This window comes from Hirundo rustica, chromosome W (assembly GCF_015227805.2).
Source record: "Hirundo rustica isolate bHirRus1 chromosome W, bHirRus1.pri.v3, whole genome shotgun sequence".
NCBI lineage: Eukaryota > Metazoa > Chordata > Aves > Passeriformes > Hirundinidae > Hirundo > Hirundo rustica.
The window spans coordinates 29,049,979-29,071,985 of NC_053487.1; the positions used below are offsets into that span (position 1 = coordinate 29,049,979).

Here is a 22,007-nt window from a genome sequence, read left to right on the forward strand (position 1 = left end):
TAAAGGACTGTTATTCCTTTTCCCCATAGCTCTGACTGAAAAGTTTTATTTTTAATCTTCCAAATTATAATAACACGGAGGGAAGGATTCAAATTCCTCATTTCCTAGAGAGGCCTGCCTCTCCATAGCAGACACCTGTCTTTTCAAAACCAAGACAGGGGATATAGCTACCAAACGTGGAGACGAAGTCCTCGTGGTCTGGTCGATGGGTCTGCCTGTCACATCAGGGAGAGTCTCTCAAAATCTCTGGTTAACTCAGGGGTTTTTATCATAGTCCTCAATCACGGGGGGGGAACAGGTAAGTCTATTGAAGCCATTGAGGGGGGGAACAGGTAGTCCATGTTCTTAGCAGTAAGCGAGAGCCACTGTCTTCTTGGTCCAATGATCATGCCTGCAGGCAAACATCTCGCTTCAGTTAAGTCAGCCCCCACCCCCTGTATTAGGGTTGTAGGGGTCTCATGTCTCAGTCCTTGAGAGGGGCTTCATATAGGGGTTTCAATCTCAGTCCTTGGAAGGGGACTTTGATCTCCGTCTGTCATGGTGGTTGTGAAGCAGATGAGGGATTTTCCATGGGGGACCACCAAAGTTACCACAGAAAGTTCCCTTGGCCAAGAGGTGGGGAAATTCATAGGCTATTGTCGTGAAGCAGGGACCGTGAAGTGGGTGCAGTCTTCAGGTACAGAACTACCATTACACTGCTCAAAGCCAGTGTACCGTGGCATGATGACACAGGAAAATGCACCTGCAGATGACTGGCAAGCATCCACCTCGAGCAGGCCAGAACTGCAGTGGGGTCCTCGGGCTCCTTATGACGATCGTGAGGCAAATGAGGGGAACTTCAGACAGACTCTTACATCACCCCGTGACTCACGATTGTCTTCAAGAGATCTTCTTCAGCAGGGTTCCGTAGTGGCGTTGCGAAGTCTTCAGGACTCATCAACGTTGGTAGTATATCCCAAGAAACAGAGGTAGTATGTAGAGAGGGAGAGGGTGAAAAAGAAGGAAAAGGAAAAGTAGAAAAGGAAAAGGGAACAATAATATTAATTCAGGTTATCAAACAAATCACAGTTAATCAGAACAATAATAACAATCAGTATTAATTCAAAATAATTTTTTCATAACGAATCACAAAAATCAAAAGTAATTTTCACAAGATTACAAAAGGAAATAATTTCAAAACATACATTCAAATTTTATAATCGCCTTGTGTCAATAGCCTTGGGGATGTCCATAGCAGAGAGGACATTGGCCAGGTTATGAGCATTAATTATGGACGTCAACCGTGTTAACCATTTCATCATTCTCCAATTCATAATGAATAAGATTGCTGATAAAAGAAAACCAATTAAAACTAAAATCAAAAGGACAATGATAGGATGACACAATTTGTTCAAGGCACTTGTGGCAGTAGGTGACCACCCAAAAAGAGTATCCCACCACCTGTGCTTGACATCTTTTCTTACTCTTTCTATAACACGATGTATTTCTTTCACATTATGATGAACAGTTATCAGGGTTTTCTGCCCATCTTTCTTGATCTTTTCCAAAATTTCTATTAAGTCCTGGTGAAGCAACAATTGCTTTACCAAAGCAAGGTTCATTCCAATGGGAGTAGGTGATAGTTTGTGAATCAATGTATAATTCAATTGCAAAAGGTAATGAGAAATAACTGGAGCTTTATAAGAAAAATCACATCCTGTAATTTTAGTAAAATTGCAAGCACAGAAGTTTGAATGATTTTTAGTGTCTACTACCATGTTTTCTACAAATACCATATCACAAATAGTTCTAAAGCATGCACAACCATTACCTATATATATAAGGACTGTTCCAGGGGCCTCGTTAGGATGAATTGCAAAATGACAGATATTTTGCTCTGTATCCAGACAAATATCTTGGGCTATAATTGCATTACTTTCACAGATTAACCCTTGTTGTTCTCGGACAATACAAGATTCTAAGTTAACAGTTTGCCATTTCTCACCAATTTGACGGGCTCATTCCCTATGCTCTGAAGGACAGAGAATAGCTCCATCATGATTCAATCCTAATGCAATGATAGGGAATATTAAATGTACTGAAGCATTACGTATGGTTAACACAAAAGCTATGGCTGTGCTTGTCATGGGGTTGTAAGTAAAATTTACTAAGTTCCACCAGGATTGGAATTCTCTTCAAAATCAGTGACATTGTCCCAAATTATTTTCCGAATTTCAGTAGGAAAAGTGCCTTAGAGACAGCAATTGACTGCATCCACAATTGTGCCTGGATACAGCTGAGGGCCAAAGAAACCATTGTTTTGTATTTCCCAATTTAGTAATATGTTTGATCAAATCTCTAGTTGTGGCAGCCAATTTATTCATTCTTGTTGCTGTGTCTGTCCTGCACCGGGCGGATGCTGGCCTCCAGCTAGCTCAGTTCTGCACAGCTACAAGATGTTCCCTGTTTGGATAGGCACACAGGTTATCTTTACCTGTTGGCTCAGCTTCTCAGCAGCAGTTGGGCTAAATAGTGTTGTGAGAGCGGCGGCAGCAGAAAAGGATGGCTCTCAGCTTAGCAGGTTAAAAGATGTTTATTCAGGCCGAGCTGCTGGGAGTCCCACAGCTGGTCCAAACCTCAGGCCAGAGAGGCCAGCGAGCGAGAGCAGGAGCAGAGAGAGCGAGAGCCTACCTCCCTCCACCTTATAACTGGGGGAGGGGTTCAGGGGGGGTTACAAAAAACAAATCAGGGGATTCAGGGGGTAACAAGGTGTGCTCACCCCCAAGCCTCTGACCATTGACATCAAGGGCAAAGGAATTCGGCTCCCGGGGAACCTATCACCTGAAGCCCTCTCCCTGAGATTTCGCAATCTGGGAGGGATCCCCAAGTGATAGACAGGCTGCCCCAGAGCAGGAGGGGCAGAGGGGATGGTCCAAGTCAGGTGAGGGGTGGGAGGACTGACACAAAACACCTTATTATACAGAAAACACAAAAGGGTTACAGAACTGGGGATACAGTGAATTGAACCATAACATAAAACTTCTTATAAAAACTTAATAAAACAATTCTCGCACCGCCACAATTCATTGATAGCATTTAGAATTCCCAATCCTGTTCCCATAACACCGGTTATTTCTCTTAACGTCCAGAGCTAAGCGTAACCGGTGGTTGGGTTGGAGTGGTGGTGGTATGAGCTGTAGTAGATTGGGCTGTGATATTTATTTTAAACTTGAAAGAAAGCCCTTCAGTAATTTTGGCCCAAAGACAAACTACTTCTATGGTTTGTGGCAATGTGAAATTGTTCCAACAGTCCTATATGCTTGGATGTGTACAGACCTCTTTGTGCTTATATGTTTGGTTTGTCCAAACACCGATTGAGATTGCTTTACTATAGGTGGTTCCATTAATCATTTGGCACCCTATACTAATTTTTTCCCCCACTATCCCTTGAAGCTGCCAGGTTTTTTGGTTTTCCCATTCCTGCCCAGTGTATATCTGATTTTCATGCATAACAAGAGTTGATAGGTTTAAATCTTCCACATTTCCCATGGATCCGGTAGAGTGAACAAAAGCTTGGGACCAAGGCCATTCTGAAAAATTCTGGCCACGGGGTTGTGCTAGGATACAGAAAAGTATCACTAGTCTTATCATGGTTCAGATGATCTTTAATGTCCCTCGGAGTTCTCCTATGAAAAGCAAACACAACAAAATCTGCCACTAAGAGGTGTGGCGGTGCAAGAATTGTTTTATTAAGTTTTTATAATAAGTTTTATGTTATGGTTCATTTCACTGTACCCCCAGTTCTGTAACAGTCCATCCCCTTTTGAGTTTTCTGTATAACAAGGTGTTGTATGTCAATCATCCCACCCCCCACCTATCCTTGTCCATCCCCTCTTGCCCCCCCGCTCTGGGGCATCTTGTCTATCACTTTAGGACCCCTCCCCAGATTGGAAAATTCCAGAGGGAGGGCGTCGAGTGATAGGTCGCCCCGGGGGGAATTCCTTTTCTCTTGGTATCAGTGGTCAGAGGCTTGGAGGTGGACACTCCTTGTTGCCCCCTGAATCCCCTGATTTGTTATCCTGTTGTAACCTCCCCCGAACCCTCCCCCGCTTATAAGATGAGAGAGGGAAATTCAAACTCTCCCTGGCCGGCAGTCTAGACAAGTTGCGGACCTCCCGCAGCTCGGCTTGAATAACCATCTTTGAACCTGCTTAGCCAAGAGCCATCCTTTTCCTACTGCCACTGTTGTCACGACACTATTTGGAGAAGCTGCCGCTGAGAAGCCGAGCCAGCAGGTAAAGATAACCTGCTTGCATATCTGGACTGAAAATGTCCTGGCCGCTGTGCAGATCTGAGCCAGCCAGGGGCCAGCGTCCGCCCAGTGTGCAAGAAGCACAGCCACAAAGAGGCAGAAAATTAGAATGATGGAATTGTCCAGCATGTAATTTATCCGATGCTCTTTCCCTAGGGCATCAAAGAATATCCATGCATAATTATTCAGAGGGATTTTCAGCACTAGGGGTACTGCCCCTACAGTAGGGAGGTCCACCAGAGCAGGTTGTCCAGGGTAATGTGCAGGATTCTTAGGATCATCAGGTCCCTGTGGTGAGGGAATTATGCTTGGAGGTGTAGGGCAAAAAGCGGTGATTTTGTGGCACCCATTTACCGCCCATTTATCATTCACACCTTTCACAGCTTCTTCAGTTATTGAGAAGATGTTACAGTAATGTTCAATCTGAGCATACCACTTTCTTACTGAGGCCCCCTGGGCCACCCTGTCAGGTGGGGGGGTCCCAGTAGTTGTCACAGTGTCCAATTCGCGCTGACCCACGCGACCACAGGCTAGCTCAGAGTTTCACTGTGGCAACGTGGTATGGTCGGAGCAACAGGCTAAGCGTGCCGCTTCCTCCCTGTGGGAACTTGGATCCCACCATCAGCAACGGGCACGTAGATGACGACAGCAACCTCGGCAGCTAATGAAAGGCGGACTCTCCCGAGCAGGATGTAACGTAGGTTTATTGAGGCAGAGGGATGCGGGGCTCTGCACGCTGCACCTGCTGCCCAGGAGAGACCCTGAGGGCAGGCACACGGCAGTTTTTAAGGGGGGGGGGGGTGGAAACGGGGGTGGCGACAACTGGTCAGCCAGTCACAGGGATCGGGGGGTTAACCGGGGGTGTGAACCATAGAACTGGGGACCAACCACGAAATGATGGGAGGGGGTCTCCCGGGCCCCAGCCTATCACTCGGCACCCTTCCCGGAGGATTCTAGAAGCCAGGGAAGGGTATCTGAGTGACAGACAGGGCGACCACGAGGAGGGGGGGGGATTGACAGCAACAGGTGCAGGGAAGGAATGAATGACAGGAAACGTCTGGTTTTACAGTAGACAAAACAACCAGTGCAGAAGGGAAAACCAATGCAGAACACAGGGGTATACAGTGGACTCAACCATTATAAAAATAACTTAAAAATCTTACAAAAATAACTTAATAACTTAATAAAAACAATTCTCACACCACCACATCTCCCCCTTTTTTGTTTTTTCAAGAGGAGTGGGACTGGAACGGAGGAGGGAGGTCAGTGATGCTGCGTTGGGTACTCCAGTCCATGCTCTTCTTCATCCGGATCTTCTCCATCATCTTCTGGGGCCCCTTCCAGCACCTCCTCCAACTCCAGTCCTTCCTCCTCAGTCGGCACGATGACATGGTTGACCGAGGGGGAGTGTGTGGTGGCAAAAATTAAATTATATGATATCCTTTTAAGTAAACCGAACGCAAGCATAATTAATAACAAAACAAACAAACACAGCAACACAGTCTTTATGATGGATGAAGCCCAGCCGGAGATTCCCCAGTTAGTAAAGCGTCCGCTTAGCCAGTCATCTGTCATCATCTCTCGCATCTGTCGGATGGCAGTGTGGACATCCTCGGCTTTCGATGACAAGTTCGCCAGGGTGGCCCACACGTTTACTTTTGGTTTCGGGACCAGCCATCCGACGACTGAGAGACACAGGCTGAGCGATATCAGGGCTCCGAGGGGTAGGTGGAATTTCCTCGGAGCGGGGAATCCGGTCTGGGTGGTTGCTATGTTAAAACTAAAAAACACTAAACACACAGTTATTCAGGGTAGGAACAGTAGGGGAAAGGAAACTCCGCCCAAGGATGTTTCCCCTGTTTCCTCTTCTGCCTCCACGCTGCGTCTGCCACCTGTGGACTGATGACTGTTTTGGATCCTGAGCCCTTAGGGACGTAGGGCTTCACCCACTTGGATGGAATCCACCTTGGTCCCTTGGGGGTGGACACGCAAGCGTATCCACGTCCCCACGTGACCAGGTCATGTGGCCCTTCCGTCCTTCCAGACTCAGGATCCCTGACCATGACCGGGGGCCTTTCTCGGATGGAGAACAAGGAGCTCGCCCCGAAGTGCCTTATGATTGGTGGATTGAGACCTTCAAAAGAACAGTTCAAAAAGTTGATGGTAAAAAGTGCCCTGGCCAGTCTGACCGCTGGTGTTTCTATTTTGAGGACCCTCTGCTGTTGATGTAGAACTCTTTTGATGGTACCATGGGTCCTCTCGACCATGGCTTGACCTGTGGGGGAGTGGGGGATGCCAGTCTTGTGCTCCACCCCCCATTTCTGCAGGAAGCTGCAGAGCTCCCTGGACTTGTACGCCGGGCCATTGTCAGTTTTGAGTTCCTTTGGGATGCCCAGGAAGGAGAAAGCGTGGATGAGGTGTTTAATGACATCCCCCGCTTTTTCCCCTGTGTGGGCAGAAGCGAACACAGCCCCGAAAAATGTGTCTACGGACACATGTACATACTTTTGGCGGCCGAATTGTGGGAAATGGGTGACATCGGTTTGCCACACCTCACAGCTTCTCAGCCCCCGGGGGTTAACCCCCGCATGCAAGGTTGGCACTGCATGCTGGGAGCAGGACGGACACGCGGCCACAATTGCCTTGGCCTGTTCCCATGTTAGGTGGAAACAGCGAACAAGGCCAGGCGCATTCTGATGGAACAGTTGATGACTGAGTTTTGCCTGCTCAAAGATGTTCGGCAGGGGAGCCATCTCGGCAGGGGCAGCGAGGGCATCTGCCTTCCTGTTTCCCTCCGCGATGAACCCCGGCAATTCGGTGTGTGACCTGGTGTGCATCACAAAAAATGCTTGCTCTCGGTGGGAAACTAACTTAACTAATTTCGAGAGCAAATCGTACAATGCAATGTTGGACACTTCTTGAAGGATGGCCTGTTCCGCTCTGGACACCACCCCCGCTACATATGCAGAGTCTGTAACTAAATTGAAAGGTTCGGGAAACCTCTCAAAGGCCCTAACAACTGCGGCCAACTCAGCGACCTGAGGTGATCCTTCCACCTCAGCTACATCAGCCTCCCACTGCTGAGTTTGAGGGTCCTTCCAAGTCAAAACTGACTTGTGGGACCTTCCGGACGCGTCAGTGAAAACGGTTAAGGCTTTGAGTGGCCTTCTGCTGCGAACCACTTTTAACGATAATACAAATTTGACGTCCTGATTAAAAATTTTGTGGGCAGGCTGATGAATTGAAATTTGCCCAGTAAAGGAATCCAGAGCGAACTGTAAAGCTTCATTCTCTTGAAGCAGGTGTTCCAACATTGACTTTGAAATTTGGCCTGATCTCAACCCGATTGGGATGTGAATACACACAAAGTCACAACCGGCCAATTCCCTGATCCGGAACCTTGCTTTCCGGATCAGCTCAGCCACCAACTCCTGCGGCCGGGTCATCCTTTTGGACCTCTGATGGCTCAGGAAGACCCACTCTATGATGGAGAGTGGATCTTTCCCGTCTCGGTCCTTTTTCGGGATGTCTTTCCACTGAAAGATCATCCCGTGGAGGTGCAGAAACTTTCCCAGTATGATAAATTTGAAAGGCAGCTCGGGGTCAAATCGATGAGCTTGCCTTGAGGACATAGCATCCTGAATTCTTTCCAGAGCCTTTTTCGCTTCTGGGGTAAGAGCCCTAGGAGAACTAAGCTCCTCTCCCCCTTTCAATAAATTGAAAAGGGGGGCTAGGTCTTCGGTGGTCAAACCTAGCCAGGGCCTTACCCAATTCAAAGCTCCACACAGCTGGTGGACATCCGCGAGGGAACTTACCTTTGTTTTGATGGACAATTTCTGCGGAACAATGGTCCGCTTGCCGATTTCCAGCCCGAGGTACTTCCAGGGTGGCATCCGTTGAACTTTCTCCTCCTGCAGCTCAAAACCTGCAGCAATCAATGCATCGATTGTCAGGTCAAGCGCATGTGTGAGCACATCGTCAGTCGGGGCGCACACCAGGACATCATCCATATAATGATGGATGATGGCCTGTCCCGCGGCTGCGTGGACAGGGGACAACAAGGAGGCAACATACCACTGGCAGATGACTGGGCTGTTTTTCATCCCCTGAGGGAGTACCCGCCAGTGATAGCGCTTCCTTGGGGCTTCTCGGTTGATGGTGGGAACCGAGAATGCAAAACGTGGGGCATCATCCGGGTGAAGAGGAATTTGGAAAAAGCAATCCTTTATATCAATGATAGCCAATTTCCAATTTTCGGGGAGCATAGTTGGGGAAGGCATTCCCGGTTGGAGAGATCCCATGTCCTCAATCACATTGTTAATTTGACGGAGGTCCTGGAGGAGGCGCCACTTGTCTTTCCCCGGTTTCTGAATCACAAAAACCGGAGAATTCCAAGGGCTATCTGTTTCTACTATGTGTCCTTTTCTTAACTGCTCCTCCACGAGCTCCTCGAGCGCTTTTAATTTTTGTTTAGAAAGCGGCCATTGCTCCACCCAAACTGGATTATCAGTGAGCCAATTAATTTTTTTGGTGGGACGCTCTTCAATGGTCGCTGTGGAAATATCCACTGAGGGGTCGGGTATGTCAATCTTGACCCCCCATTGAGCCATGAGATCCCTTCCAAGCAAGGGTTCCTTATAATTTAAAACAAAAGGGCGAATATTTGCCAATTGCCCTTTTGGCCCCTTAATTTGTACCACGCTCTTTGACTGTCTTGCCAATTGAAGCCCTCCAACACCCTGGACGTGTGCAGCTACGTCCTGCAAAGCCCAATGTGACGGCCAATCTTGGGCTGGCACGATCGTCACATTTGCCCCGGTGTCCAAAAGAGCTGTGATGTTAAGTGTCTCCCCACCCACTGTGAATTCGCATTCTACCCGGGGCCTTTCTTCAGTGATGGCTTGCACAGGGCAAGCCACCGGGACCGTTGATATGTTCCTTGGTCCCCGGGTAGTGATGATCTGTGCGATTACTTGACCCTTCGGAAGAAAGGTCGGCGGGTGAGTGCATCGCAGCCAGAGATCGAGATTCTCAGGGTTGTTGGTTAAAATCCCTGGGAGAATCTCGATCTCTTGCGGGGTGTACTTACAATCCCCGATGACAACAAGTTCCTTCCCTTGGACTGGCCCGGTGCATTTGCCCCTTTAGGTTTACCGACAGGAAGGTCCAATCCACGCTTTTCAGGTGCAAGGCTTTGGTGAGCTCCAACCTGAAAGGTTCATTATTTGAAGATGTTATTAGAATATGTTTTGACAGGTCATGGTCAGTTAAAATTGTCTCATCCGGTAAGTCACGTCCAGTGGAAATGTCTGTATTTGGCAGCGTTTCATCGGCGCTTGTTCTTTCTTTCCCCTCCCCCACTGCCTGGTCCGCCCTATTTGTGTCACCGCGCCGGGCGGACCTGCGCTCCTCCCTCAGTATAACTGACGGGAGTTATCTCCCGTCCCTCCCACTCTCCCACTTCCCCCGCCTCCCCCTTTTTTCTTTTTCAACAGTTCGATGTCGTCCCTCAGTGGGCAATTATTGGCCCAGTGTCCCGGCTCCCGACAGATGATACACTTGTTTCTTTGGGGAGCATACGGCCTGCGAATGTGTTCTTGCTGGGTGCCAGATATTGCAGCCACTCTAGGTGTTGTTGATTTGGCATCCCAGTCATTACCCTGCATGTAGGGGACCTTGAGTTGGCACACCCGGAGCATGTCTTGAAGGGTCGGAGGAGGGTCCAAGGGGAGACTAAGAATTGCATTCCTGCACAAGCCATTAGCATTAGCGAAAACCATCTCCCTAAGGATCCCCTCCCTTACCGCCACTTCAGCAACTTGTACTTCAATTGCTCGGGTGAGCCGCTCCACAAACTTAGTAAAAGCCTCTTTGGTCCCCTGCACGATCTTATAATATGGAATGACCGGGCCATCTGGCACCATGCTGAAAAAGGCTGTGACCGCATGCTCCCTGATGGTCTGGAGGGCTTTGATTGGGATGCTCGACGCCTGGTCTGTCGGATCCATCCACCTTCCCTCACCCATAAGCTGTTCCAGGGTGAGGGCATTCCCATTTTCATCAATCGCAGTCTCTGGATCTGTGAGGAGACTCGGCAAGGCCTCCCTAAGCAGCTGTCTCCATGCTGCCTCCCATAGCTTGAACTCTGTGGAGTCCAGGAGGCAGGAGAACAGCTGCCTAAGGTCAGCTGGGATGACAACAGCAGCTTCGAGATCAGAACGGAGCAGGCCCCTAAAATAGGGGCTGTCCCGCCCATAATCCCGATGTGCCTTGCAGAGGTCTCTGATGGTGGCCTGAGAAAATGGGTGGTGGACTGCTCGAACATTGTGCCCTCCTCGGGAGCCCTTGTAGACAACTGGGGACACTGAGGGAACAGGGGAAGGCTGATGCATCCCTGCAGGCTCAGGCCCTGGCCCCGCCCCCTCCAGGCTCAGACCGTGGGAACCAGAAGGGGGAGCGTGGGAACCGGAAGCCCAGGAGGCAGGTCTTCCGGCAGGAGGCGTGGTTTGGGAACCCGATGATGTCATGTGGGTGTTCCTGTGGGAGGAGTAGCTGGGAGGAGCTGAGGGTGGAGTCCTTGAAGAGGGAGGAGGCATGGGCGGAGTCTTTTGGGGGATAGGAGGGGCCGAGGAGAGGAAGGGGTTGGGCTTATCAAGTGCGGGAAGAAAGGGATTGAAGGAAGGAGGATAGGGGGATGGGGAGGACTGTGCCATGCGGTCTCCTCCATCTTGGGGATAAGGGCTGGGGACACCATTTTGTGGTGTGGAATCCTCAGCTAAACTAAATCGAACTCGGGGTCTGTTAACTGGGGAAAATGGGGAAGGGTGGAATTCTCGAGCAGCCTGGCCAGGGCTGCCCGAGAAGCCCCGAGCAGTCTGGCTAGGACTGCCCGGGCAGGGGGATCGGGGAATCCTTAGGGGCCCTGAGCTGGCAGGCTGAACCCCTGCTGCTCCCTTAAGGACTCCCTTCTGGGGACGAGGAGAAAGGGCAGGGGGACAAGGAGAACAGGGAGCAGTTTGTCTTGGGGCCGGCTGTTTCTGCACTTTCTTATTCATTTTTGTAACAGCAGCTGAAAGCTGCTAAGCCAAATTAAGAAATTTTGAGGCATGTTTGTCCCCTGAGAGAGCCAAATTATTAATTTTATTAATCACAGCTTGCCAAAATTTGGAGCTGTAAATTTGCTCCGGGGACGTGTGAGGAAAGTGCAGGAACACCCACCTGACAAACCTTTTGAGCTCGCCCTTTGAAATTTTTAACTGGGCAAGTTCAACAACAGAATTAAAACTATAATACAATCCTTTCTGAGCAGCTGAGAGGCTACCACCCATGTCTCTCACAATTCGTTTCTGCCGCTCACCGACTAACACCCAGGCAAAATCAAAATGAAACTTAAAACAAACCGCGGGTTAAACCTCCTAAAACCGGGTAATTTTTCCCAAAACCAGTCCCGGGGAGCCGCGATGAAATTAAAATGCAGTGTCCTAAAACTCTCGGGAATCACCGCCCGCCCGACTACTGCTTTTAACTTAAAATTTAAAAACAAAAGAGAAAGTAAAAGAGTCCCAAGGAAAGTTTTCTGCAGGGGAATGGGGAAAACAGCCACCTCCCCGAGCCGCGCGGCTTGAAATCCCCCCCACTCCTGGGGGATCCCTTTCCAAAATACGGTCTTCTTCCCGAAGCACCCTTCCCAAAAAGTAAGTGCCCTCACGAAGAGCAACTTACCCCCTCCTGAAACAAGACGAAACCTGGGGTTGTCGGTATTAGCTGCCTGAAGTGGACCCGGTGGGTGCTGCGGGTTGACCACTTCTGCCCCGGGAGCGTGGTAAGAGCCGCTCCAGCAGGGGTAGCAGGGTGTCCAAGGATTTCTTCGGCTGATTCGACACAGCCAAATCCGTGCCGCGGGGTCCGCCTCGTGGCCCCATGTTGGGCGACAGACCGCTGTCGCAGTGTCCGGTTCGCGCTGACCACCGCAGCCACAGGCTAGCTCAGTGTCTCACTGCGGCAACGTGGTATGGTCGGAGCGGCAGGCAAGCGCGCCGCTTCCTCCCTCTGGGAACTTGGATCCCACCGCCAGCGACGGGCACGTAGATGACGTAAGCGACTCCGGCAGCTAAGTGAAAGGCGGACTCTCCTGAGCAGGATGTAACATAGGTTTATTGAGGCAGAGGGAGCGCGGGGCTCTGCACGCTGCAACCTGCTGCCCAGGAGAGACCCTGAGGGCAGGCGCACGGCAGTTTTTAAGGGGGGGGTGGAAACGGGGGTGGCGACAACCAGTCAGCCAGTCACAGGAATCGGGGGGGTTAACTGGGGGTGTGAACCATAGAACTGGGGACCAACCACGAAATGATGGGAGGGGGTCTCCCGGGCCCCAGCCTATCACTCGACACCCCTCCCGGAGTTTTCTAGAAGCCAGGGAAGGGTCTCCGAGTGACAGGCAGGCGACCACGAGGAGAGAGGGGGGGATTGACAGCGACAGGTGCAGGGAAGGAATGAATGACAGAAAACGTCCTAACTCATAAGGGGAAAACCAATGCAGAACACAGGGGTATGCAGTGGACTCAACCATTATAAAAATAACTTAAAAATCTTACAAAAATAACTTAATAACTTAATAAAAACAATTCTCACACCACCACAATGTTCGCCTATCTCTGCCAAATTTAGTGTAGTGGTTTGAGTGTCTACTCTCTTTTTCCCTCTGTGAAATAGGATCAGGAGAAGCAAAGCAGGCTCAAACTTCAAAGTAAACAGATAGTTTTATTAACATACACTAAAAAGAAGAAAATAAGAATCAAAAATGAAACTTTCAAAACACTCATCCTCCCTCCCCCCCAAACAGTTAACTTTCCCACAAACAATGTAAAGAGACAAAACTCAGAACTCTAGGTCAGTACCACCTATAAAATAGCCTTTCATTCAGTCTTTTGAGAGAGGTAAGTCTCTCCTGATGTGTTCTGGTAACTTTTCACAAGAGAAACAGTCTGCTCGTGGCTTCTAACTCTCACAAAAGCAGCCCGCCCAGGAACTTCTGCAGTTGTGTACCTCCCATATCACGTAGCCTTTCCCGTGACTACATATGGGCTGTGGACTCACACATACTGGGGTGTTACCTTTTAAAGATGAACAACTCCAAAAGGCAAAGGATTCTTCATCTCAGGGAACAGAGATATCTTCTCACTTCTTCACTGGCTCAAAGGGTTTCTCATCTCTCTGTTAAAGCATCTCATGGGATCACAACTACATTATTTACTTAGTCCATCACAAATACCTTTGTGTGGCGGTGCGAGAATTGTTTTGTTAGTTTTTTATAAGAAGTTTTATGTTATAGTTCATTTCACTGTACTCCCAGTTCTGTAACCCTTTTGTGTTTTCTGTATAATAAGGTGTTTTGTGTCAGTCCTCCCACCCCTCACCTGACTTGGACCATCCCTTCTGCCCCCCCTGCTCTGGGGCAGCCTGTCTATCACTTGGGGATCCCTCCCAGATTGCGAAATCTCAGGGAGAGGGCTTCAGGTGATAGGTCGCCCGGGGGGAATTCCTTTGGCCCTTGATTTTAGCGGTCCGAGGCTTGGAGGTGGACACTCCTTGTTGCCCCCTGAATCCCCTGATTTGTTGTCTTGTTCTAACCCCCCCCGAACCCCTCCCCCAGTTATAAGGTGGAGGAGGGAGATTCAAGCTCTCTCTCTGCTCTTGCTCGCTCGCTCTCTGGCCTCTCTGGCCTGCGGTTTGGACCAGCTGCGGACTTCCCGCAGCTCGGCCTGAATAAACATCTTTTAACCTGCTAAGCTGAGACCCATCCTTTTCTGCTGCCGCTGCTGTCACGACACTATTTAGTCCAGCTGCTGCTGAGAAGCCAAGTCAGCAGGTAAAGATAACCTGTGTGCCTATTCGAACTGGGAACATCTTGTAGCTGTGAAGATCTGAGCTAGCCGGAGGCTGGCATCCGCCCAGTGCAGAGACAGAAACAGCAACACCTTTGCTTATCTCTACAATTTAAATACTACCATCATCTCCCCAAAATGCATATTTTTTCCACGGTTTAAAGGAATATTCTAGCATATTCATATTACAGTCTGTTACCACCGCTCATAGAAGATTTTCAGCCTAGGACCAAGGCAACTTGTCATCTCTTCCTCACTTAGGATACAACTTCTCTTTCACCAAGCCTGGTATCTTCATACTGTCTCTTTAAATATCTCCCACTCTGATCTTTCCTCTCCCTCAAGAGGGTTAGGACTTTGAAAGTTTTCATCTGTGCTAGGAAAGAGTTAAATCTGCCCAGGTCCTCTCCCTCTGGCTTAGGGCTCATGGAGCGCCTGACTGGGGAGAGGGGGGGGTAGTGGAGAATCCAAGCCCAGAGATCGAGAGATCTAGATATCAAGAGATCTAAGCAGCCAGGGAAAACGGGAAAACGGCAGTCAGGAATCTCAGCAGCCGGGGATTGTGAATGTCTCCACCCCTGGTCTTATGGGGTGGGCCCAGCCCGGGCTCAGGGCTGGTCCTGGGGGGGCCCGGGGGGGGAACATCTCCCCCAGCCCAAGCTGGTGGTGCGGGCAGCTGCTGGGGCAAGCTTTAAAGTTGGCTAGATGTTAGTAGCCAGGGCTTTTCCCTCCCCCGCTGCCACTGGGCCCAGCCATGGCCTGGCCCCACAAGACTGCTGGGGCAGCAGGGCCTGGCCCAGCCTGCCTGGCTGCTGCATAGCCAGTGTTACCTGCTGCCAAGCCAGAAGGGAAAAAGGGAGTTTTCCAGGATCTCCTGATATTTAACCCTGTAGGTCCACAGAGACAATATGGGGATAAGGGGTGGAATGTCCTAGGGTGACTTTACAATGCTTGTATCCCCAATCGTCTGTTCTGTTTGTGCTGTATATTAAGTTCTGTATCTTTAAGACTGGTTTTGAGAGTGAAGTGGGGAAAGAAGAAGCGTGCCTCCAAAAAACTTGCTTTCCAAGACCTAGGATGGTATTACGGGTAGTAGTGTGAGGCACAGGGTAGGTCTCCAACCATCCAGTGGTGGTTTTTACCATTGTGAGTACATAGCGCTTACCTTGGCATGTCTGGGGCCGTGTAATATAATCAGTCTGCCAGGCTTCCCCATACTTATATTTGGACCACTACCCACCATACCATAGGGGCTTCACCCATTTGGCCTGCTCGATTGCAGCACACGTCTCACAGTCATGGATAACCTGAGAAATACTGTCCATGGTTAACTCCACCCCTCGGTCTCATGCCCACTTATAGGTGGCATCTCTACCCTGATGACCTGAGGCATCATGGGCCCATTGAGCTAGGAACAATTCACCCTTGTGTTGCCAATCTAAGTCTATCTTTGACACCTCTATCTTTGCAGCCTAATCTACCTGCTCATTGTTTCGGTGCTCCTCATTAACCCAACTCTTGGGGACATGGTAGACTTTCACAGGAACCTTCTCTACCCGAGTGGCAATGTCCTTCCACTCATCTGCAACCCAGATTGGCTTTCCCCTACACTGCCAGTTGGCCTTTTTCCATCTTTCCAGCCAACCCCATAGAGCATTGGCTACCATCCATGAATCAGTGTAGAGGTAGAGCTTTGGCCACTTCTCTCTTTCAGCAATGTCCAGGGACAAACAAATGGCTTTGAGTTCAGCAAGTTGGCTTGACCCACCTTCTCCTTCAGTAGCTTGTGCGACCTGTCATGTGGGACTCCATACAGCTGCTTTCCACTTTCGTTTCATCCCTACAATGCGACAAGAACCATCTGTAAAAAGAGTGTAACGTGTTTCTTCTGCTGGCAGTTGGTTGTACGGTGAAGCCTCTTCAGCACGTCACTTGCTCTTGTTCCTCTTCATCAGTGAGACTAAAGTTTTCTCCTTCAGACCAATTTGTAATTATTTCCAAAATTCCAGGGCGATTGGGGTTTCCAGTATGGGCGTGCTGAGTGATGAGGGCAATCCATTTGCTCCATGTGGCATTGGTGGCATGGTGGGTACAGGGAACCTCTGCTTTGAACATCCATCCCAACACTGGTAGTCGAGGTGCCAGCAAGAGTTGTGTTTCAGTGCCTACTACCTCTGAGGTGGCTTGAACTCCTTCATAGGTGGCCAAGATTTCCTTTTCTGTTGGAGTGTAGTTGGCTTTGGACTCTTTGTAACTTCGTCTCCAGAATCCCAGTGGTCGGCCTCAAGTCTCACCAGGCTCCTTCTGCCAAAGGCTCCAGGACAGACCATGGTTCCCGGCTGCAGAGTAGAGCACGTTCTTCACCTCTGGTCCCGTCCTCACTGGGCCAAGGGTTACAGCGTGAGCGATCTCCTTTTTGATCTGGGTAAAGGCTTGTTGCTGTTCAGGGCCCCAGTGGAAATCTTTCTTCTTGCTGGCAACCAGGTAGAGAGGGCTCACAATCTGGCTGTACTCGGGAATATGCATTCTCCAAAAGCCTATGGCGCCTAGGAAAGCTTGTGTTTCCTTCTTGTTGGTTGGTGGAGACATCGTTGTGAGCTTGTTGATGACATCGGTGGGAATCTGACGCTGTCCATCTTGCCACTTTACTCCCAGGAACTGGATCTCTTGAGCAGGTCCCTTAACTTTGCTCTTCTGGATAGAGAAACCAGCTTTCAGGAGAATCTGGATGATCTTCTCTCCTTTCTCAAACACTTCCATTGCCGTGTACCCCCACACACAATGATGTCATCGATGTACTGTAGATGTTCCGGAGCCTCACCCTTTTCTAGTGCAGCCTGGATCAGTCCATGGTAGATGGTGGGGCTGTGCTTCCACCCCTGGGGCAATGGGTTCCAGGTGTACTGCACTCCCCTCCACGTGAAAGCAAACTGAGGCCTGCATTCTGCTGCCAAAGGAATGGAGAAAAATGCATTGGCAATGTCAGTAGTGGCGTACCACTTTGCTGCCTTTGACTCCAGCTCGTACTGGAGTTCTAACGTCTGGCACAGCAGTGCTCAGTGGTGGAGTCAATTTGTTCAAGGCATGATAGTCCACAGTCAATCTCCATTCTCCTTCAGATTTGTGCACAGGCCAGATGGGGCTGTTGAAGGATGAGTGTGTTTTACTGGCCACCCCTTGGCTCTCCAGCTCACGGATCATCTTGTGGATGGGAATCACAGCATCTCGAGTTGTTCTGTACTGTCGGCGATGCACTGTTGAAGTGGAAATTGGCACTCGTTGCTCTTCCCCCTTCAGAAGTCCTACAGCAGATGGGTTCTCTGATAGTCCAGGCAAGGGTTCAATTGCTTAACACCCTCTGTCTCTACAGTCGCTATCCCAAACGCCCACCTGAGTCCCTTTGGGTCTTTGAAATACCCATTTCGGAGGAAGTCTATGCCCAAAATGCATGGAGCTTCTGGGCCAGTCACAATAGGGTGTCTCTTCCACTCATTTCCACTCAGGCTCACATCAGCTTCCACCACAGTAAAATCCTGTGATCCCCCTGTCATGCCAGCAATAGAAACAGATTCTTTCCCCACATCTTGATGGAAGTAATGTGCACTGCACATCAGTGTCAACCAAGGCCTCATATTTTTGTGGTTCTAATGTGCCAGGCCAACAAATCCACACAGTCCAAAAAACACGGTTTTCCCTAGCCTCTACCTGGCTAGAGGCAGGGCCCCTCTAAGCCTAGTTATCCTTCTTTCCCTGGGCAACTGGAACTGCTTCCTTCTTGGTAGAACTTCCTCTCTGAGTCTTGCCTTCCAACAATTCGTGCAGCCATTGTGCCAGAGCATCAGTAGATTTTCTATCCCATCTCCTCATGTCTTCCCTGGAATCACACAGGAGGGACCACAGCTCAGTTCATAGGGTACCCCTTCCCTCTCTGTCTGGGGGACGTCTGCGATGGGTGCCAGAACCTCTGATCTGTACTTCATGATTTGGAGGCATGGTACCCCTGAGAGGATTAAGTCAGACAATGGAACTCATTTCAAGAACAGCCTTATCAACAACTGGGCTAGGGAACATGGCATTGAGTGGGTTTACCATATCCCCTACCATTCACCAGCTGCAGGCAAAGTGGAGAGATACAATGGACTGCTAAAAACCACCCTAAAAGCACTGGGTGCGGGATCATTCAAAAATTGGGAGCAGCATCTAGCAAAGGCCACCTGGTTAGTTAACACCCAAGGTTCCACCAACAGAGCAGGCCCCGCCCAGTCTGAGCCCTTGCATTCAGTAGACAGAGATAAAGTCCCAGTGGTACATGTGAGAGGTTTGTTAGGGAAGACAGTTTGGATCAATTCTACCTCGAGTACAGACAAATCCATCCATGGGATTGTCTGTGCTCAGGGACCAGGTTGCACATGGTGGATAATGCAGAAAGATTGAACAACACGATGTGTACCTCAGGGAGATCTGATTGTTGGATGAGAATCATGTGTAAATATCACTGTGTGCAGACAATCTGTATATGCAGCAAACCCAGTGGAAGACCATTGAACAAGGGATTAAGGGATTCAGCGCTTAAGAGAAATGGCGGTGGCAGAGATTGTCTTCTCAGATGACCTAAATACTAGGAACCCAGACTTAGTACCATGTACACCTGTAATGTGGTGAAAACTTGTATGACTTGGGCCACAAGAATACTCTTCTGCTTTAGCAGTAATGAAGCGGGATGACACAGAGGAGACCGTGCTTGTCACTCCTCAGGGGACACCATAGAAAAGAGGGACCCCACTCCTCATATGTGTGGGGTGATACAGCCAGAGGAGGAGACTGACACACAGTAAATTTGCCACATTCTGCCAGACCCTGGTGATGAACTGTGGTCAGGTGTCTGACATTCCCAGGAGTTTAGCAGCCCCCTAGACTGGTGCTCCCAATAGGATATTTGTCTGAATACCCTTAAATGCAGAGTAGCCCATTCTGTTTCTGCAGTTCTTGAGTCACTTGGCTTGTAAAACCAGGGACAAATCCTGCTTCCTCTTTGGCTTATCTACACCAGACATCAAGATCAGACAGAGACACCACAAAAGCCACCACCTGGCATCCAAGGCTGAGGCTCTACCACTGCAGTAGTGCTGATGGAAAGGGAGAGTGCTTTGGAAAATGTTTTCTATCATAACCACCCCCTTATCAGAGAGTTTTACTCTCCTGAACTGTGCCTGATGCCCGATCCCTCAGTGTGTACTGGTGTCAGCTGCTGTCCTGCTCCCCCCCAGGGCCAGTGCCAACTGTGCCGAGCTGGCATCTGGGCAAGGTTCATTCTCTGGATTGTTTGCCTTGAAGAGCTCTTCAAACCTTGCCTCAATGGCTTGTAATTATACACTGGAGCTGTTAAATTGCTTTAATATTTGATTGAAATAATGCATGATTGGCTTGAAACTCAAATATATTTGCCTATTTACAAGTACGTTGAGAAAAATAGTGTTGGAGGTGGTGTAAGCATGCCTGGGGTTTAACTCTGGGCCGCCATCTGGGAATAGTAATTTGAATTTAGTTGCTATTTTTGTTTCTCTTGCAATGCAGCTGAGGTTACCACACTCATTCCCACAGTTATTAGATCCATGCAGTGTGTATAGGACAGAAACCAGAGCACCTGTAACCATGGTGGGAGGCCTCAGGGCTGCCTGCTGGCTCTGAGCATCATATTAAAATCCAGTTACTTAAATTTGGTGAAGTCCTAATGGGACTTTCTCCCCTCCTTGTGTCTGAAGTCCCCTTTCTTCCCTTCTAGGGGCAGGTTTGTGTTCATCTATCCTTGATTCCCAGTCAAGGTGGGAGGGGAGCTCCATGTGATGACTCATGTCCTGGGACATGCTGAGCTTGGGCTGTGGACTGACCAGCTTGTCCTAAGAGGAATGCTGCAGGAGAGCTGGAGTCTGCATGGAAACAGCCCTGAAAACTGCAGGAACCCAACAGTAATTTGTAACATCCCTCCCTCATTGTTTATTCAGATTTTGTAACCTGCATGTGGACGACCAGATGTCAATAATCCAGTACTCTTGGATGGGCCTGATGGTGTTTGCTATGGGGTGGAGATCCTTCACCAATGTCAATTCCAGGATGCTTTACTTCGCTCCAGGCCTGGTCTTCAATGAGTAAGTGCAAAACAACAACAGCCTAACGTTGAGCTTTGGGTCAGCCCAGGTGACAAACTACACTTAGAGCAGTGCAGCCCAGACCACCCAGCCCAGCCCAACCTGGCTGTGCCCAGCCTGCTCCCCACTGACACCACCCAGGATGGCCTCCAGGAGCAGTGAGGGCACTGTGATGCCTCTCTGGGTCCTTCTGCCCACTCCCTCAGCCTTGTCGTGGGCTGACGCTCACCAAGGCAGCAGCAGAAGCTGGTGTGGGGTGAGGGGCTGCTCCATTTCTGCCTTTCTGCTACGGTGTTTGAATTCCAGTTTCCAGCTCTGTTGGGCAGCTTGAGTGAGCAGAGACAGAGACAAAATGTACTGTAAGGTCCTGATGGGCTCACCTTGGTGTACCATCAGCTCAGAGCTGGGGAGTGTTTGCTGGCACTCAGATAGAAGAGCCTGAACCCAATAACCAAGCACAGCAGCAGTCAAACCCCCACCTGCCTGGGAGCTCCAACTCGGCCTCATATCCCTCACAGACAGAAATGTTTGGGAAATCATTGCAGTTGGTCTTCAAATGCTGCAAGTCCCTTGTAGCCATCTGTGTCCAGCGAGGATCACACACAGGCATTTTGGAAAATGCTCCAGTCCTGCATGTGGCATCCCTGGGACAGAGCTTGGGCCCTTGGCAGTGGGGTGTGCCAGGCAAGGGGGGTTTGCTGGGTCAGGGAGTGTCCTCCTCATCACACACGTGCACTTTGGTCTCCATGCCATTTGTACCCATCTCACCCTGCCAGGTACCGCATGCACAAATCCAGGATGTACAGCCAGTGCGTCAGGATGCGGCACCTCTCCCAGGAATTTGGGTGGCTTCAGATCACACCCCAGGAGTTCCTCTGTATGAAGGCTCTCCTCTTCTTCAGTATTAGTAAGTATCCACACCCTTCCCTTCACAGAACTCCAGCACTTCCTGCTGCATCACCCTTGAGGCATCTGGTCCTTTCCCTGTACCTGGACTCACTTCCCAGAAGGAGGCTGGGGATGTCACCTGCTTCAATCTTCCTCCTGCTCTCCTGTTGCTGTCACTCTCTAGTTTCCTCTCACTGTTTCCTTCCCATCCCACCCAGTTCCAGTGGATGGCCTGAAGAACCAGAAGCTCTTCGATGAGCTCCGCATGAATTACATTAAGGAACTTGACCATATCATTGCCTGCAAGAGGAAGAACCTCACCTCCTGCTCCCAGAGGTTTTACCAGCTCACCAAGGTCCTGGATTCCATGCATCCAGTAAGAGAGGACAGGGAAATGTCCATCTATACACATAATGTCCATCTAGATGCATAAGAAACAATATAAAAAAGAAACTTTTCACAGTGAGAATGATCATTCCCTGGAACAACCTCCCCATTGTGGGAGGAGTTCAGATGCAGCTGGGGAGAGCACTAGATAGTCTCATCCAGGCTCCCTTTCCCAGGGAAGGTGGGACCTCTGTCATGTGTCTTCCCAAAGAAAGCATTGCCCAGGGACTTGTTTAACCAGCTCTCTTCCTTCCCCAGATTGCCAAGGACCTGCATCAGTTTACATTTGGTCTCCTAATCAAGGCACACATGGTGAGCGTGGACTACCCGGAAATGATGGCCGAGATCATCTCTGTGCAGGTTCCCAAGATCCTGTCTGGAAAATTCAAGCCTATCTACTTCCACGCACAGTGA

The 22,007-nt window shown here is 49.6% G+C and overlaps 1 protein-coding gene across 1 annotated transcript in view; it reads left to right on the forward strand.

Moving 5' to 3' along the window:
• The window catches only part of AR (androgen receptor), a 60,351-nt gene extending 38,344 nt beyond the window's left edge, over positions 1-22,007 (forward strand). Inside the window, exons 5-9 of the mRNA XM_040088851.1 lie at positions 8,167-8,177; positions 20,175-20,318; positions 21,095-21,225; positions 21,425-21,582; positions 21,852-22,007. Of these exons, the coding sequence (XP_039944785.1) occupies positions 8,167-8,177; positions 20,175-20,318; positions 21,095-21,225; positions 21,425-21,582; positions 21,852-22,007 (600 nt within the window). The remainder of the gene's footprint in view (positions 1-8,166; positions 8,178-20,174; positions 20,319-21,094; positions 21,226-21,424; positions 21,583-21,851) is intronic.